At 46.0% G+C, this 20,000-nt stretch overlaps 1 protein-coding gene across 1 annotated transcript in view; it reads left to right on the top strand.

Annotated features, from left to right (window-relative positions):
* The first annotated feature begins 2,914 nt into the window (after nt 1-2,914).
* Nucleotides 2,915-20,000, top strand: part of LOC308316480 (cotranscriptional regulator ARB2A homolog) — a 138,571-nt gene continuing 121,485 nt past the window's right edge. The window contains exon 1 of the mRNA XM_080765129.1: nt 2,915-3,029. Coding sequence (XP_080621255.1) covers nt 2,934-3,029 — 96 coding nt within the window. The 5' untranslated portion in view covers nt 2,915-2,933. The remainder of the gene's footprint in view (nt 3,030-20,000) is intronic.

Genomic DNA, 20,000 nt, shown 5'->3' with positions numbered 1-20,000 from the left:
CTTTCTTAGCTTACGCATGTTTCATGATAAATGTTTTTATGTGATGTATTCCCATGCTTTTTTGTTCTTGCTTAATGTAAGTCGCTCTGGATTAAGAGCGTCTGCTAAATGCCTAAATTGTAAATTGTAAATTGGTTAATTTGGTTCCACTCAGAGTTACAGAGCAGTAAGGGTCCATGTGGTTCCACTCAGAGTTACAGAGCAGTAAGGGTCCATTTGGTTCCACTCAGAGTTACAGAGCAGTAAGGGTCCATTTGGTTCCACTCAGAGTTACAGAGCAGTAAGGGTCCATTTGGTTCCACTCAGAGTTACAGAGCAGTAAGGGTCCATTTGGTTCCACTCAGAGTTACAGAGCAGTAAGGGTCCATTTGGAACCCTGCAATCCATTTTGAGAACCACTGTTCTAGCGATGCAACGCTGCGTGTGGTAGCACGGAATATGATGATTTGATTGGCCGATGTATGATGATACGAGCGCCCCTCCGTCCACATTGGATTTGTTTTGCCTGCAGCTTGTAGATCTGCTATTTTTTGAATAGCCAATGTATATCGTATGGATAAAGTGGATAAAACAATTGTGGTGCTACAATAACTATACTCACCCCTGGAGCCTCCTCCCGAAGGACCCCTGGGGGTCCCCGGACCCCACTTTGAGAACCACTGTACCACTGTACCACTGTACAGTGTGGTCTACAGACATTGAGGAGGTAATACTGTACAGTATAGCATCGCTCAGCGTGTGAAAGTGCTGTTGTTGATCTCAGAGAGAGAGAGAGAGAGAGAGAGAGAGGCAGTTGGAACGGAAATCAAAGTCCACGATCAATGTCACAAGTTCATTAACGGATGGATGGCCTTTTCTCCCTATTGTTCCAACCTTCCTCGGCAGGCTGGAAAGAGCTTGTAGATTTGCAATTTTTGGCTCTGGGCTTACAGTTAAAAATGCAAAAAAAAAGGCATTGACTGAATACTTTGCTGTATTGACAGTTGCAGATTGTTGTGCAGAGGTACAGTTTGCAGATCATTTTAAAGGCAAAAAGCCCTGGGGGTTTGTTTCCATTGTGGTCCTGTGTATTCAATGTGTTCACAGTTTCACCGTGCGATAAAAAAACATTGCAATCCCCATTTATTTCAATCCCCCGTTATTTTTCACTAACCTTTGAAGAACCACCTGGCCACAATCATCGTTCCTTTTCATGAAAATCTGCCTTAAAATGGTGTGATTGTTTTAATAGTGTTGCAAAATCCTCCGCGGCCTGACTGGCCACAGACTTTACATTGCACATCAATTTCCCAGAAGCCCTAGCAAGCCAGTGTGACTGTTTTTCCAGTTACGTCATCCGAACGCGTCGCCTATCCCACTCTGTCTGATGAAAACCCTGTAAGTTTTGAAACGTATTAAAAACTTGTGTAACCAGTGAACGGGAGGGAAAGTTCAGGAATGAATTTAAGTCGGGGTGAAATGGCTTTTTCGCTCACTTTATTTTGAAGTTTCAGTCTGAACCAATCAGAGCGTTGCATCCCTTCAGGCTATTGGACGTAGCTCTACTACATCCTCGATGTCTGGTGTCTGTGAGAGACAGACGGGCCAGCAAAACATGTTTGCTACCACGTGGCTTATTTCGAACTAATGTTTTCAGATATATTTCAGCGTGCTGATTAAGTTTAAAATGAGTAATACACTGAATGAGATTAAAATGTGCGTAGTTCTGTAATTTAAAGGAGGAACATGAAGCTCTGTGAATTAAATCAATATTGTTCGGGACGCGTTTCGTCTTCACCGAGCACATTTTCGTTCAAAGGAAGTAATTCAATTTGGCTTTTTATCGACTTTTGATATAAAAATTGAACTGTTCCCATTGTTTTGGCATTTTTACGTAGGCCCATAATGTGATGACCACGGATATGCTCTAAAAGTGTGTATTTTTCACTTCACTGCGTCTTTAAATCCTAAAGTCCTAAAACGTTTAATGTCCTCGCAAGTATAATAAAGACACCTGGCACATTTGAATGCATGTGTGAACACGGATATGTAACCTGTGTGTTTGTTTTGTGAATGTGCATCTCGCTCTCTCTCTCTCTCTCTCTCTCTCTCTCTCTGTGTGTCTCTGTCTCTCCCTCTCTCTCTCTCTCTCCCTCTCTCTCTCTCTCTCTCTCTCTCTCTCTCTCTCTCTCTCTCTCTCTCTCTGTCTCTCTCTCTCTCTCTCCCCCGTCTGTGTGTTTTCTCATCTGACCTTCCCCTTGTGTTGTCCCATTATGCCTGTGCCTGCATATAGACGGGCCATCGATCCGCCAACACGGTACAAATTAAGATTTAAACGTTACGTCACCCGGCTCTATCGAGTTTTACATTTAGGGCATTTGCAATATGCAAGACTTATTGATCCTGCTGAAGAGTGGCTCTTTATAGAAAACACCCCTGGCGGTCTCTCTCTCTCTCTCTCTCTCTCTCTCTCTCTCTCTCTCTCCCCCCCCCTCTCTCTCTCTCTCTCTCTCTCTCTCTCTCTCTCTCTCTCTCTCTCTCTCTCCCCCCCCCTCTCTCTCTCTCTCTCTCCCCCCCCCCCCCCTCTCTCTCTCTCTCTCTCTCTCTCTCTCTCTCTCTCCCCCCCCCCTCTCTCCCCCCCTCTCTCTCTCTCTCTCTCTCTCTCACACACCCTAGGGGATCGCACGTTGATGCTGTAACTTTACATTTTCAGGAGTTGTTTGATAACTCTTGGTATTGACAGCGTCTCTTCTCTCTACCGTGCTCTGTGCGTCTCTCTCTATCTCTCTCCCTCTGTTTTTCATCCCCCGATGGCTGCCTCGCGTATACATGTGACTGTTGTTTCTCAGTGCGTTGCTGTTGACAGGCCTTTGTCTGAGGTTCCATTGTTTTAATGTCTGTGTGTGTGTGTGTGTGTCTCTCTCCTCCAGGAGAACAGCTCTCCAGAAGACCACATGCTGTACGTGTGGGACCACATAGTGTCCAGAGCCCAGGCCAAACATGTCTTCATCGTGGCCCACAGCTACGGAGGACTGTCCTTCGTCGAGCTGGTGAGCTTTGGAGCTTTTCTCCCCCACGCTGTGTTTTACAGCAGTGGTTTACAGCAGTGGTTTACAGCAGTGGTTCTTGCGCAAGATTATCTTTCTCGTTATAGACCAGGACACAAAATAATAATAATAATACATGCCGTCTCTGGTTCACTTGCCCTATCTGCGTGAAGTAGGTGACTGCCTTTTTAGGAGATTGAAAGCATGTTGGAGTCAATTGTTTCCAATGGAATAGTGAGTTTCTGAACCATGCTTTAGCCACATTTTTTTCTCCAATTCGCAGAGACTCTACGACTCTACGTCTTTGCACACAACTGTCGGGTGGATTGTTGTGGAGAAATATATTCTATAAGTCTTCAAACGTTACTACATACACTTGAAATCACTGGCAATGGCAGCTACACAATGCTGTTCCTGTGTTGTTGTTTTTAAACTGCTGTCTGCTTGAAGGCCTCACACTGCTTAGCGAGGCAACGCTAGCGTGCTGCGCTGGTTAGCAGAGGAGCGGTGGGCGGCTAGCTAGCGCTCTGTGATCTGACGGCTGGTCGCGGGGCCGTGCGGCGGCCACGGTGACACTCTGTTGATGTGAATAAGCAAATAAGCTCACCGCGATTAAAGGACATCTCTGTCCTCTTTTTCTGGGAGAAGCGAGAAGAGGGGGGTTGGGCGTATGGTGGCTTTGAAGGAGGGTACTTGTCCAGTGGTGATCTCAGGAATATATAAGTGTGTGTGTGTGGGTACTTGGGTGCGTGCGTGCGCGTGTGCACGCATTTTTTTAATATATATATGTAGCTTTTCCCCCCTCTCATTTCCCTCACCTACTCTTTTTTTTTGTTTGGTATTTTGTAATTTTAATTTGCCTGCTACATATTCATGCAGTGGTTTGTCCATGACAGCCTCAACATCTCCTGGGCTTTCTCCCTCTGTGTGACAAAAAGACAAGCTCTCTCTCTCTCTCTCTCTCTCTCTCTCTCTCTCTTTGCACTGCATTTTGAGCTTGTGGATCTGCTACTGTAGATGCTCTCGTGTGGCGCTGTAGTGTGATCAAGTGGGGGCGTTGATTTACGAAAACACTGCTATCTATATATACGTTTATAAACATAGCTAGGCTGTAGGTACCAACTAGGTGTTGTCTACGTACATGTTCGTAGTTTTTGGCTGGGGACCCCCGGAAATGCTTTGGCCATGTCTCGCACAATATTTAATATAAGGTATGAAATCTGATTTGCCTCAGCCTGCAGTGCAGATACCCTGTGTGTGTGTGTGTGTGTGTGTGTGTGTGTATATGTATGGGCCCATGCATTATGGGCAAGAGAGTGAAGGGACATCAAAACCGCCCGACTTCACACATCCTGGTGTCGGCTTTAACATGACAGAATGTTATAGAAACGTGTCATCGCCGACTTTGATGGCCCCCAGAGGCCATCAAAGGTTCTACGCTTTTGTCAATGCTGCCACCAGTCTCCTAAGCCTTTTCACACACACACACACACACACACACACACACACACCTTGGTCCTTGGAGACTGCCCCTGATCTCCAAAAATAACAGACCTACAAGCATACCGCGCGTCGAGGAGGCTACGCGTGGTGAGTTTGTAGGTCTGCTGTTTCTGTCGTGAGTCGTTGCATAAATCAGGCTTCAGACTACTGCATGACTGTACAGCAACTGGTGCACACATCAAACTGCTACGCGCGCACACACGCACGCACGTGAGCGCACGCACACAGCGTATACTGTACTGTGACTGTGTATGCACAAACATTTGCGCACACATACAGTACACATACATGCATACACATATCTTGCTTATGCACACACACACGAATACAGATTCACTTAACTGAGAAGAAAGCAGTCCACCGGGAAAGGGATGTGCACGCTAGTGCGTGTTGTGTGCACGCGTGTGTGCGTGTTGTGTGCACGCGTGTGCTTGCGCAATCAGCCAGAGCGTAGCCTTGCGGGATGAACCGTTTGACACATGAGCAGGCCGGTGGAAAACAAGCTGTCTGTGGGTTAATTATTACACTCCTCTGTGAGCTAATAAATACATTTTGTGATCAGGCACATCAAAAAAAGGTCCCTGCGTGACTGTAATGTCTGCTGCAGTGCTTGCTTGCCCGCCAGCCAGCCAGCCAGCCAGCCAGCCAGCCAGCCGGCCGGCCAGCCAGCCAGCCAGCTCGCTCCGGAGCATTGATGTTCTGCCCGAGTGTTTCACTGCCATTTGATTTCTTTTTAAAACACATCTCAGCGTGTAATTAATAGATATGTCAAAGAGTTGCTAACTGCTTTTGAGTGAGTGAGTGAGGGAGAGAGAGAGAGATATGGGTTTGTCTGTCTGTCTCATTTTCTCATTCGTTCATTAATGTCCAAGTGCATTTTCTCACCGAAAGAGACACTCTATCGCACGCACGCATGCACGCAACACGCACACACACTGTTGTATTAGATTAATGGAAAGAAAGAAAGAAACATCCTTACGCGCATACGTGTGTTGGGGGGGTAATCCTAACCCATACTAACCTTCCTGTTCTGCCAGTGAAAAAGGATCTCCCTTATTGGATAGGACGGGTGGCCATTATATAAGGTCTTATGTAAGAATGCATCTGTCTCTCCATACACAAAGGTGTGGGTGTGTGCCAAGCATCTATATAGCCGCCATGACGCTAGCCACACACAGAGTGTGTGTGTGTGTGTGTGTGTGTGTGTGTGTGTTGCAGGTGTCAGATATATGGTTAAGTGATTCTTTAGAGAGATACACATATGACGGTATGGAAGGATGCATTTTCTTTTTGAGAACTTCATCGCTACACCAGTGTGAGGAGGACGAGGCGAGACGAGTTTGAAAATAGAGGCTATAACTAAGGCAGGGTTGCTTTTTACATACATCCGCTTACAAAAAAAGTGATGTGATATCAACCGCTCCATGATTTCATATTTTGGACCCGTCTTCGCTGCCGTACGTTTGGACCGCGGTGCTGACCCTTTTGTTGATCTGTCTCGCTGCTTTTCAACGTCGGGACCACCTGCGGTCCAAATTGGACCCTTACAGGTCTCTCACTCTCAGAGTCCACCAAAAGAAGACGTGCAGAAAAACAGTGCTGGAGAGTGATGGTTTTGGTCCTCAGACCATCATCATCATCATCAGCATTCACTGATGATGATGAACGGTATAAGCCTGGAGTTAAACCCTATATGGTTGACGGGAGCCACTCAGGGCTCTGTTCTAGTATCTTTCCTGTTATCGTGGGGGGGGGGAAGGCTTTCGCAGAGAAGCTTTTTTTATTTGTATTACATTCTTGCAAGTTAAATTAAGACTGAGAATTTTACAGTGTAGATAAAATATGTAAAAACAAAAAGATGGTACCGTATAATGGAGGTCCTGACTGGCGGTCATTGGAATAAAAACATAAAGGTTGAGAATCACTGGTCTAACTTATTTTCCCCCCACAAAAACGTGTCCTCGTCGCAGCCTCCCCTCCCCCAGCTTCCTTCCCTCCCTGGTGACCCCTGAGGGCAGCACCGGTGCCAACCCTGCCACCCCAATCCCCCCCCAATCCCCCCCCCCCCCCCCCCAACCGTGCAGAACTCTGGTGCTGGCATGGCAGCGCACACAGCTTCATGACTGGCATGGTGCAACAGCCCTCTGAACAGTAACACATGGCGCGGTGTTGGCGCGCTCTGCCAACCTCTCATCCCGTGGCACGCCTCTGGGAAATCACACGCACGCGGCGAGGGCCAGGAGTCAAACTGCACCATGAAATGTGTCAAGTATGTGTTCTTCAGGAACAACACCAAAAGAGAAAAGGATGGGGGGGGGGTAGACTTTCTCATGGCAAAATAGAGTATATGCATGTCTTTTTTGGTGCATTGTACCCTTGTGCATGTTTCACGGAGGCTACCTAGTACTTTACTACTTAGATTTTGACTCGCTGCTCATGCTGCCCTGATGCATGGGTATTATAGATCTTTGTTGTATAGACTTAAGGGCAGTCCATACTGTCTCCGACCATCAAACTTTTCGTCGGAAAGCTCTGGTATAACTACAACATGACGTCACTCGCAACTTCTGAAACGCATTCCTCCGAATTTTTGTTCTGAAAGCTGCACTCTCAGATGTTGTGACTCGCCAAACTCTATTTCGGAGAAAAATTTCAAGTCTGATCTTTCCGACGAAAAGTTCGGTGGTCGGAGACAGTATGGACTGCCCTTTAGCTTAAAATGTGATTGGTTGGTTGGTTGATTGGATAACGTGAACTCACCAACATTGCAGCTGTACAGAAAGCTTGAATTATCCTCTTTCAATCTGTGACGTTTTTGTTCCATAAAAATCCACTGTAGACATTATGAGCCACTTCTGAAAGAATATATATTCAAAGATTTGTGCCGCATTTTCACGATTAAAAAAAAATAGCAGACCTACAAGCTCGTAGCGCACCACTCGGTGGCGGGCTACGAGCTATGATAACATAATGCTTAGTTAAAACACCAAAACACCGTCCAGAATGGGTTAAGTGTCAGAGTTTGGGAGTGCTTGTTGGATGTCACTCGACAGCCCTGGGTATAGCACCTGTTTTTAATTGGCACAGGCAGCAGGAGGTTGCTTTTCTGAAAACGAGTGCTTCCAAAATCCAATACTTAGCAAGGAACAGTGACTTTTATGAAACAAACACTTTGCAAATATAAAGAGGATAATTATTTTCGCACAGCTGCAATGTTGGTGAGTTTGACGTTGTTTAATACAACAACCCTAACACTTCAACACGGCAGCCTATGGCCTTGTTTGCTGCATGGCCACGTGTGCGTGCGTGTGTGCGTGCGTCAGTGCGCGCGAGGAGCCCATACTGTATCTTGTGTTTTTTTGTAGAGCGTCTATTGGAGAGGCATGTGTGATAAATGATCGTGGGCTCCGCTAGCAGAAATTAGTGGATTCGGGGGTGTAAAGCTGTGCGTTTTGTTTGACGTGAAAACAAAAGCACCGCCGTGACAAAAGTATCTGTCAGCCTGCACAGCATGGGCAGTCGGTGGCTTCCACTGCACACACCAGAGAGAGAGAGAGAGAGTCCGTCTGCTTGCCACACATGTGTGAGTTTGTGTTTGTGTGCATCTGTCAACCTCCCAACTTGTATATATTGTTGCTGTCGGGCAGAAACCTTTTACCTCCATATTTTAAACTGAAAAGTAACCGTGTGTGTGTGTGTGTGTGTGTGTGTGTGTGTGTGTGTGTGTGTGTGTGTGTGTGTGTGTGTGCGTGTGTGTCTACGTATACAGTGTATTATATTCTTGCACACTGCGTGGTCTTGGTAATGATGACAGTCATCCCTTTGTGTTTCCCTTCCTCCAGCACGCGACCAGACAGCGGCGTCTCTGTGCACCACTAAGCAGCTGAAATATAGACGTCTAATTTCTCTGAGAATGAACGGACGGACGGACTGACGAACGTGGGTGGGAGGGGGTTGGGGCTTTCTTTAACCCATTTTGGGCGGGAACCCCTTTTGGTGGTTTAAGCATTATGTTGTACTTTAGCTGTTGAAAAATGGCAGATCTACAAGCTCATAGCACGGCACCGAGTGCCACGCTACGAGCTTGTAGGTCTGCTATTTTTGAAAAATGGTGAAAATGTGGCCCAAATGTTTGAATATTTTCTTTCAGAGCAAACGTTTTTAACTCATATCTTTGCTTCTGGGGGGGGTCCCTGGAACAACATATTTTCAGATGGGGGTCGGTGGGCAATTACATATATTTTTGGGGATCCTTGACATGAAAATGTTTGAGAACGACTGACATAGAAACATGGGTTTTTCCAGAAAACTGTCGAGATTTAGAAGACATTTTGTAGAATCGGTCTCGGTCAAAATGGGTTAAGAGCGCTAACCTCCTTCTTCCTCTTAACATAAGGATGTAAATTGAACTGTTTAAATGTCACGGCTAGCAAGCTGATTTGATTCAAATTGATTTGCTTGTTTCTCGTACAAAAAAAGAGGGGAGAGGAGAAAAGTCCCCCCCGGTCTTCAAAGCCTAGCTGTGATTGTCACAAAGACGGACCAAGGTGTCTCTCTCTCTCTCTCTCTCTCCCCCTCCCTCCCTCCTCGACATGGTGTCTCTCTCTCTCTCTCTCTCTCTCTCTCTCCCCCTCCCTCCCTCCTCCACATGGCATTGTAGCCGTAGCTTGAATTCCTCGCCATCTAGCCGTGATTATGCACAAAATGGCCTTCATTTTCCCTCCATTTCAAAGCTAGTAGTGGTTGCATTGTGGGCAGCTGACGCAGAGCAAATTACGGCTCTTGGTTTGGTTTGCCTGAAAGGGGGAACTCTCACAAAAGGTGGTCTTTGTGAGAGTATATACCTCTATATATGTCCGTCTCCCTGTGTTCCACGAGCGTCTCTTTTGATCTGGTATTGTCCGCTCCTCAACCGGCGGTCCGCGGACCACTAGGGTGCCGTGGAGTCATTACAGATGGTCCACGGGGGAAATGTTCTGTAAAATATGATATGTCGTTGCTGGCGGTCAGAAGCCTCTTATCTCCACGTTTTAACCTTTTTGTGTGCTTTTTCGTACATTAATACATTAATGTATGGATTGTGGATTTTCCCCCGTTCAACCCTTAATTTTGAAGAGCCAAAATGAGCAACCGGAGTGTGTGTGAGTGTGTGAGAGAGAACATGATCCGATCATCTACAAGGAGGTACTTCGTAAAAAAGCTGTCAAGATAGCAAACGACCCCTCTCATACCCTCTGCAGGGAGTTCAAACGACCCCTCTCATACACTCTGCAGGGAGTTCAAACGACCCCTCTCATACACTCTGCAGGGAGTTCAAACGACCCCTCTCATACACTCTGCAGGGAGTTCCAAACGACCCCTCTCATACACTCTGCAGGGAGTTCCAAACGACCCCTCTCATACACTCTGCAGGGAGTTCAAACGACCCCTCTCATACACTCTGCAGGGAGTTCAAACGACCCCTCTCATACACTCTGCAGGGAGTTCAAACGACCCCTCTCATACACTCTGCAGGGAGTTCCAAACGACCCCTCTCATACACTCTGCAGGGAGTTCAAACGACCCCTCTCATACACTCTGCAGGGAGTTCAAACGACCCCTCTCATACACTCTGCAGGGAGTTCAAACGACCCCTCTCATACACTCTGCAGGGAGTTCAAACGACCCCTCTCATACACTCTGCAGGGAGTTCCAAACGACCCCTCTCATACACTCTGCAGGGAGTTCCAAACGACCCCTCTCATACACTCTGCAGGGAGTTCAAACGACCCCTCTCATACACTCTGCAGGGAGTTCCAAACGACACCTCTCATACACTCTGCAGGGAGTTCCAAACGACCCCTCTCATACACTCTGCAGGGAGTTCCAAACGGCCCCTCTCATACACTCTGCAGGGAGTTCCAAACGACCCCTCTCATACACTCTGCAGGGAGTTCCAACTACTTCCCTCTGGTAGACGACGGTACAAAGTACCAAAAGCTAACCATAACATTTTGGCGTGCTCCAGTCTTGTTGACAACACCAGCTAGCAACCTAATGTGAGTAAAATCTCCACTTAATCGATCAGAAGCACTATAAAAGACCAATTCACATCTTCACGTGATCTGGCCGCGCTGGGCCAGATCACGTACATTTATGTGAAAGGCAGGGAAATGGTTAACACCCTGAGCGGCATAAACGGAGGTCTCCGTCCTATCAAATAGTAACGCTCGACACTCAGGACGGAGATTAATAAAAGGAAGGCACTTTATTGATATCAAAACCAAGTGCACCGCTCCACAGGCTGGGAGTGCCTGTTGGGCAACATTTGATGTCATTTCCGGTTGGGAAATTACATCCATTTTAGTGGATGAGACCGAAAATCTTAAAACTTGAATAACTCTAAATAAATCTGTCTATTTCTAATCGAAGATTAAGTTTTTGACGGTCCCATCGCGGTCCCGTCACTAGTCGCGTTAGAATTAATCATACCCCCCATTGTTGTCGATCGCCTCAGGGGTGTTTTGGCTACATCTACGCAGCTACTTCAAGCTACTTCTACTACGCTGCGTGAAGCCGCCTTTGAATCCTGAAAAGTTAACTGTTTTTTTTTGCCATGGACATATGAGTTTACCGCTGTGAGCTTGTAGATCGGCTATTTTCACTATTTTAGCCGACTGCCATGGACGGAAATCTCCTTTTAATGTTCTATATTGATTCAGTTTGAGATTGCTCTACACTCCTTACTGTCTATAGGAGATAAAGCGGAAGCGGTTGGTCCGTCAGTAAATAGGTTTCCCCCTCGTTGACTTGAACGCCAGCCAAAATCTTAACACCTTTTTTTTTATTGGATGCTAATCCCAGATTCCGATTCTAATCAAAATAAGTTTTATTTACGTCCAATTCCGGTCGCGTTCCTGGTTCGGGGTTAAAAACAAAATCATGCCTCAGGTTTCTTATCCGTGAGCTAACGCCCGGTTAAGGAGTTAATTCTTGCCCCTTCAGTAAGGCACCTCACTTTAAAATCCCCATGGCACATGAATGGACAGAGACTGAAACAATCGTGGTAGTCAATGAGTTAAAATGAGGATTGTTAGTTTTGTTCTTGCTACTGGTCCCAGAGCTCAAAGGAAGTTTGAGAACCATGATTCCACATTACAGTTCATTCACCGTGCTGCACTTTATTTGCTCTCTCTCTCTCTCTCTCTCTCTCTCTCTCTCTCTGTCTCTCTCTCTCTCCGCTATATTATAAGGACATTGATTCGCCGTGAGAGTTTTCTGACATTTTTGCTGCTCGGTGCATTTCATGATTACCGTCATTATTAATTTGATTTTATTTCATTGTGTTTGTGTTTGTGTTTTGTTTTTTTTTCGCTGTTGCCGGGCAAACTTGAAATGTGGGTTGAATGCTGTTAAGACAATAATACTACTAGTAGTATTATCCATTCAGTAGTATCCATTCAGCTAAAGGAGGAGCAACATGCCTCAATTTGATTTAAATTCTAACCAAAATCAGTGTTTTTGACACAGAAATCACAGCTCTGAGGTTCATGTGCTTAAAGGACAGAGACATACACCGTAGTTGTTCAGGACTTGACGACAGCTGTACCGGCCCGTACAATCCCAGTTGTACTGTCCGTAAGTCTGTCCGTCCGTACGTCCGTGAATATATCAGTGCACGACTGCATTGTTTCTCCATCTCTCCCCCCCCCCCCCCCCCCCCCCCCCACACACACACCTGAACTTCAATGTTCCTTTCAAGTAGCCCCAAGGTCAGCAAAGACATAGAATAAGTGATGCAACAAGCAGCGCTCCCAGTCTCCCCGCCACGCTGTAGGCAGCCCAGAGGCCGAGATCAGACCATGGGTCTGGAGCTGGAGCTCTCTCACCCTTGACTCTGACGTCTGAAGGTTAATAGTCCTCAGGCTCTCTCTCTCTCTCTCTCACACACACACACACACACACACACACACACACACACACACACACACACACACACACACACACACACACACACACACACACACACACACACACACACACACACACACACACACGTACATGCTCACCTGGCGGTTGCCAGCCTATAGATGTTCAGTCGTCCCAACCCATCCTTTGTCTGTCTCTCTCCCTTTCTCTCAACCTCACTGTGTTTATGCTCTCTCTCTCTCTCTCTCTCTCTCTCTCTCTCTCTCTCTCTCTCTCTCTCTCTCTTAAAGTTCTCTTCATTGAATTTGTCCTCAGTAATGTTCATGACACAATGTGTTTCTGTCTGTCTCATGGGAGGGCTGTGGGCAGTTTAGAAACCCGTACACCAGTGACATCACCATTTATTTACATTTTTATAAATAAATATATATTTTTTTATTATTTTGAGAACGATGGCTTCCATTTTCAAATTGCAACTTTTCAGGAATAGAAAGCCTGCAGTTTTTATTAGCTTGGATTCCCCATCGATGATGTCACTGGTGGGGTAAAAAATCAGACCAGTCTGAAGCGAGTAGTGCAACAGCACCCCCTATCTGTACTCTAAACATAGTCCCAGCGGGACAAAGCTGTTCCTTGGAGTGGTTGCACCACTCAAAAATGGTGGTATTTTATCATGAACATTAGTGGTGAAGTGGTCCTTAATTAAATCTGCACAAAAGCTTTAATATGGCCTTTGAAAATCCATATTTCTTCATCGTTGTCAGATATTACTTGGTTATGGGTGGGGTCACATTCATGTGTCCGTCTGTCCGTCATTTTTTTCACCAGGTCGTCACGGTTACGGTTGTATACTCTCTCTTCCTCCAGCCCCTCGTGTTACCATGGCGACGTGATGGAGAATCATTACGTCTCTCAAACAACTATTGTTGAGGTGACTATTCATAATTCTCTTCTCTCGCTCTCTCTCTCGCACTCTCTCTCGCACTCACTGTGCGAAAGGGAAGTAAAGAAAATGCTGATCTACAAGTAGATGTAGATGTGCTTTTGTGCGACTACAAGTGTGGGACGTTTTACGTCCGTTTCTCGGCCCACAACACCGTAATACAGTTATATTACAGTATAATACAGTATAATACAGTATGGCTGTGATTGAATTGACCCATTTATTTGAGCCCGGTGGCGTCCATGTGTGGCCCATGACGACACATTGAGGTCAGACCAGTGGATCTCATGTGTTCAGTTCATGTGAGTTCAGTGTTCAGTTCAGTGGTCAGTGTTCAGTTCAGTGTTCAGTTCAGTGTTCAGTTCAGTTCATGTGAGTTCAGTGCTGATCTTAAGGGATTCATCATTACATATTTACTGGCTGTGCCGCTGTAAGGGGCGCTCGGGCTCCAGCACGGCTGCCATTGATCTTCCAGTGCGCATGTTCTGTGCTCCTGAGGTTAGGGGGACGTGCCTCCATTTGCATAAAGCCCTGGGCAAGGTTCTTCTCCGCCATTGATTGGTCTGTCTTGTCCGTGAGGCGCCGCGTGTGCATGCGCACGCACGCACACACACACACATACACACACACACACACACACACACACACACACACACACACACACACACACACACACACACACGTGTTTGTGTGTGTGTGTGCGCGTGCGCGCCTCCTCACACATTGATCACTTTGTGGAGCTTGTGATTTTCTTTTTCTCTTCCCAGAGACAGTGTTACCTAGAGTTCATCCCTGCCGGAGGAGGAGAGGGGGGGGGTTGGGTTCTAAGGCGATATCTTAATAATGTTTCACACGCAGACTTTTTTTTATTTTTTTGTTTGTCGTGACACTGGAGCTAAAATAAGTCAACTCTGTCTGTCTCAACTCCCTCTCTCTACCTCTCTCCATCTCTACCTCTACCTCTCTCTACCTCTCTCCATCTCTACCTCTACCTCTCTCTACCTCTCTCCATCTCTACCTCTACCTCTCTCTACCTCTCTATATCTATCCCTCTCCCCATCTCTCCCTCTCTCCATCTCTCTCCCTCTCTACCTCTCTCCATCTCTCCCCATCTCTCCCTCTCTCTATCTCTCCATCTCTCTCCCTCTCTACCTCTCTCCATCTCTCTCTCTCCAGAGCCGACTGCCTAAGTAAGAGGTGTTGGAGAGAGGTGTCAGACGTGAGAGAGAGAAAAAGGGAGAGAGAGATGTACCCTTTCACATTTACTCCTAAAAAAGGCCTGCAGTCCTTTCTTGCCCTCCGTCCGTCCGTCCGTCCGTCCGTCCGTCTGTCGTCCTTGACATGAAATAGTTTGAGCACCACTGACCACTGACTGGTTTTTCAGAAAACTGTCAGGATTTAGAAGCAATGTTTGTTTAGAATCGCCCTATTGCTACGCTATAGGCTGTACGCTGTATGGCATACGTTTCACCATGCAGATCGGGTGGGGGTTGTTTAGTGCGTATTGTGACGTACTGTACAGTGTGTGTGTGTGTGTGTGTGCGGGCATGTATGCGCATGAGAAGACCGTCACGGCACCGGCATCAGCGCAGACTACCCATGGTGCACCTCTCTCTCCTCTTTGTTCTGTAGGCTATGTGTGTGTGTGTGTGTGTGTGTTTGTGTGTGAGCCCCATCAGTTCGATGCTTTGTCTGTCTCTCGCCCCTCTCTCTCCCATCTTGGAGGCACCCTTCTCAGACCTCTCTCTGCATCTCACACTTCTGTCTTTTAACGTCAAAGTAGCATTTTAACTCTCTATATATAATTTACTATTTACACCAATATTAACATGCACAAACATATCTCTTAGCTTCTTTCTTTTCCAACACACACACACCCTGCATCCACCTGCTGAGTTGGTGCCCGCCCGGTGTCACATGGTTCGAGACCCTGGGTCACCACCTCCAGAGAAAGAGAACACACACACACACAGCGGGCGACGGTGAATACAGCGACGATGACACATTGACAGCTCCTGTGAACTGCCTGTCATCCCCGCTCTCTTTTAGCTAATTCTCGCCATTAGATTGCCTACAATACAATACAATGCAATACAATCTAATACAATTCAATGCAATAGGACACAGTGAGAGAGAGAGGGAGAAGCACGGACCTATATACATATGCAGGGTTTTGGAATCTGTCACCCAGGCATCACTCAAACGTTGTCACTTTCAATACCACCAGTTTTAGCGTCTTCTTTTCTGTTGCCTTTTCCTTTCTGGGCGTGATTGGTGAGCTCTTCTGAGGGACAGAATCCGTCTTAAGGATGTGAAAGGAGAGGGAGAGAGAGGAGTGTTTTTGAAAAGCAGATGGGTCCGTGCGGGTCTGATCCACGGTGCAAATGTCACTGAACCCCGTGACTCTGGGGGCCCTCAGGGGCCCTCGGGTCTTAACCCATTAAGACCTAATGGCCTCAAAACTTTTTTTTGGACCACCAAATTTATATATAGGTCAGGCTATATATTGGGCTGCAAACCCCCCAAAATATACAGCCAACACTATAACATCTAAAATGACACCGATGCTTTAATTGCCCATTTTAATATCTTAAACCAAAGACAAAAAAATAAGGAAGACATATATCACCATCTTCTCTTTACTACTAAGTAGGTCGACTTGTATTAATGGCCCCTTGTTGGTGAGACCGGAAGCAGGTGCATCATTTCCAATGGAAGAGGGAACAGTGTTACACAGCTTCCGAATCATTCTTTAGCTCCATGGTCACTGAAGTATTGGACCCGACCCGTACACAAGCCACACAATCTTCCTACTAAAATGGCTTCGAGAAAATCCACTTTGTCATCGACCTTTCTCTGTCCCAGGCAGCAACACACTCTCGTGGGATCTAGTACCAGTAAACGTAGGACGTTCCGCGACTTAGGAGTCCATCTGTAGGGTTTGTTTCGTACCATTTCGCCTCTAGTTCTCAAACAATTGTCTCTGGTCACCCCACTAAATAACATTTTCATCATTGACATTGCTACTTTATCTAGCACCTTACATTTATGTCATATTACGGTACGTAAATATGTCAATCTTTCCCTCTAATATACAGTATATGACAAGGAAATAATTCGAGGGTATCAGTTTCCACTAGGGCAGATGGAAAATATCGTTATATACATCTACTTTATACTGTACATCGGTGGTTCCCAAACTTTGTCATGTCAAGGACCCCCAAATGAACACTTATTTGCCCGCAGACCCCTATTTCAAAAGATATGCCAAGGACCCCCATAAGAGAAGATTTTTACGGCTCTAGCAGTGATTCTTAACCATTTTCATTTCAAGGACCCCCAGTTTGACATGCGTTAGGCTACGGACAGATCTCAATGTTAAGTTAATTTAACTCTGAGAGTGTACAAATGGATCCAAATCAAATGTACCCTAACAGGTCCATTTGGTTCCATTTGTACACTCTTGAGTTACAGACCCATAAGGGTACATTTGGTTAACTATTATTTAGCTGGGGACCCCCTGGAACTCCCTCAAGGACCCCTGTACATTAGCCAAAAATAGCCGATCTACAGCAAATCTGCAATTTTTGGAGAAGGGACTTGGTGTAGACTGAAAAAGAATGCACCAAATACACTGCAACTCAGAGCCGTTTTACCAATTCAAATATCAAAGTATTGTGGGGCACCCTTGGGTGCCATGGCACCCACTTTGAACAACCCTGCTCTAGTGGCTCCAATGGGATGGGGTAGTACTGGGGTGCCTAGACCTTTTGGACTTGAGAACTGCTTTTAAAATTACCAGCTCAACAAGATCTCTCCAAAGAAAATAGTAGTTTTTTTTTGTTGTATATAACTTTGTAATGCTACTGACAAATGCTATTTGTCCGCAACACTCCTGAAAAAAGTATTGCATTGTAGGTTTGTGGGTTTACACTTTACTATATCTTCATAAATGAACAACCTTTGGTTAAACTCTAACTCTCTCTGCTGCCCCCGTTTCATTGGACCTGCCTCTCTCCATTCTTCTCTTCTTGACACTCTCTCTCTCTCTCTCTCTCTCTCGGCCTCTGTCCTCTTGCTCGCTCCTCTTTTCTCGCCTTCTCTCTCTCTTTTCTTTTTTAAAGTTTGTTGAATGACTCTGTATACCCTCGGCTCCTCCAGGGTCACCGTGCGCCATTAGCATGTTTTATAAATAATTTTCTTTCTTTCTTTCTTTTTAAAATTTTGGCTTTTATATTTGGCATCGATGCATCACCTGCAGCAAGACAGCAGAGGTTTATTACAAACACACCACGCACGCACGCAAGCACACACACACACACACGCACACACGGCACACACACACACCTCTCCTTTGTCTAAACCAGCAGTTCTCAAATTGGGGTCCGGGGTCCCCCAGCTGGGGGTGTCAGGGGGGGTCCGTGGCCAAATACATATTAATTTGGGGGTCCTTGACTGTCTATAATAGGAACCCTCGACTTTTTCTGTCACCTTTTTAGCCTAAAATGTCTATTTGACTATGCCGTGCTGTTGACATTTCCGTCCATAATAAAGTGTTCAATGAATACATCCAAAACGTCTAAACAAGCAGAGCGATGCTAGGATGAACTGCGGCCAAAGAAAAGAATGATGGCGATACCTACCTAATACCTATACCAGTCCAGGCAGTTCCTCAGTCACGTCATACTGTGCTTCAAGGCTCTCACAGCGGGACGGCTCGCTCACGGCCGTATAGAGCCACTTCCGTAACCTATCGCAGTGGTTCCCAAACTTTTTCATGTCAAGGACCCCCACATTGACACCAAATCGCCCGCGGACCCCCATTTGAAAAGATAAGAAGTTTTCTACGGCTCTAGCAGAGATTCTCAACCCGTTTAATTTCAAGCACCCCCAGGTTTTACATGCATTAGTCTACGGACCCCCATTTAATGGCACTTCTATCTCTGGGAACCCCAATTTATATTGTTAAATCAATGTTCATTTAACAATGTTTATTTAACAAATGGACCCCAACGGGTCGATTTGGATCAATTTGTACACTCTCAGAGTTGCAGAACCATAAGGGTCCATTTGGTTTCAAACTATGATTTAGCTGGGGACCCCCTGGAACTCCATCAAGGACCCCTCGGGGTCCCCGGATCCCACTTTGGGAACTACTGCCTTAGCCTATATGGCAACGCCAAGGTTCTTTATGGCTGGACCTCTTCCACAAGGGGGTCTGTTTTAGTTATGTACCCGCCGGTATAAAGCATATTTAATTTTTAAGCCCGGGAAAGCTGACACTGAAAAGAGATGAACTGTTTTATGTGCCATTTTAAGGCTTTATGTGCTGTGAAATACGATGGTGGTGGTGCTGGGGGGGGTGGTGAGTGGGTGACACACTGAAGGAGAGTCTTTTGATGTCATCCGTGGCTTGGAGCTGAATGCGGAACTCACTGAGGTGCAGACCTTGTTTCATGGTGGGAATGAGAGGCCGGACGTGCACACACACACACACACACACACACACATACAAACTCACGCACATGTACAGTACGCACGCACACAAACTCACGCACATGTACGTACATGTGCACAGAGTACACATGTAGGCCTATATCTTTTATATCTCTTGAGTCCACAACAATTTTCAGTTGTCATGGTTTGTCTCAGTGAGTAAAATTGTGCTGCTCCCGTGCTTGCGGTTATGGTTGTCGGTCTAACGACTGTCGGACCAATAATAGTGTCGGAACTAAAGCCTGTACCCTATAAAGTGACATGGACACCCTAGGCTGGGTTTGTAGTTTGTTTAAAAGTGCAAGCTAACAAGAATGACTCAGTCATAATTGCCAGCTGCATGCAGCAAGCTCTCGGTTATGAACTGCTATAATCAGTTTGTGTGCCGCAGCCTCAGCTCACGGCTTCACATTGCGGTGTTCAGAGCATGTAGCCAATAGGGCTTCACATTGCGGTGTTCAGAGCATGTAGCCAATAGGGCTTCACATTGCGGTGTTCAGAGCATGTAGCCAATAGGGCTTCACATTGCGGTGTTCAGAGCATGTAGCCAATAGGGCTTCACATTGCGGTGTTCAGAGCATGTAGCCAATAGGGCTTCACATTGCGGTGTTCAGAGCATGTAGACAATTTACAATTTAGGCATTTAGCAGACGCTCTTAATCCAGAGCGACTTACATTAAGCAAGAACAAAAGCATGGGAATACATCACAAAAAAGCATTTATCATGAAATATGCGTACCGGTAAGCTAAGAAAGTAACAGTGGAATATCTATATTATGAGACTACATAGAAACTATATATATATATATATACTACTATGCTATACATATGTACTATGGCGTGCTATGACTATATACAATGCAATTATAGTGCTGTCTACATAACATGCTATAAGTCTGTATCAAATGCTATCTAAGTCTACAGTAATGCTATCTAAAGGGGTAGGGTAAGTGCTATGGGCCATGTAGCCAATAGGGCTTCACGTTGAAGCATTCAGACTATGTAGCCAATACGGCTTCACGTTGCCAAATATTATGTTGCCTATTTCGGTAAATTGTTACCTTGCTCCGAGGCGTTCAGCAAATTTGGATGAGGCAGTTTGTGGGGGGAAAGATATTATGTCT

This window comes from Protomyctophum bolini (genome assembly GCF_963924005.1).
Source record: "Protomyctophum bolini genome assembly, chromosome: 6".
Lineage (NCBI taxonomy): Eukaryota > Metazoa > Chordata > Actinopteri > Myctophiformes > Myctophidae > Protomyctophum > Protomyctophum bolini.
This window is presented reverse-complemented; position numbering and strand designations above follow the sequence as displayed.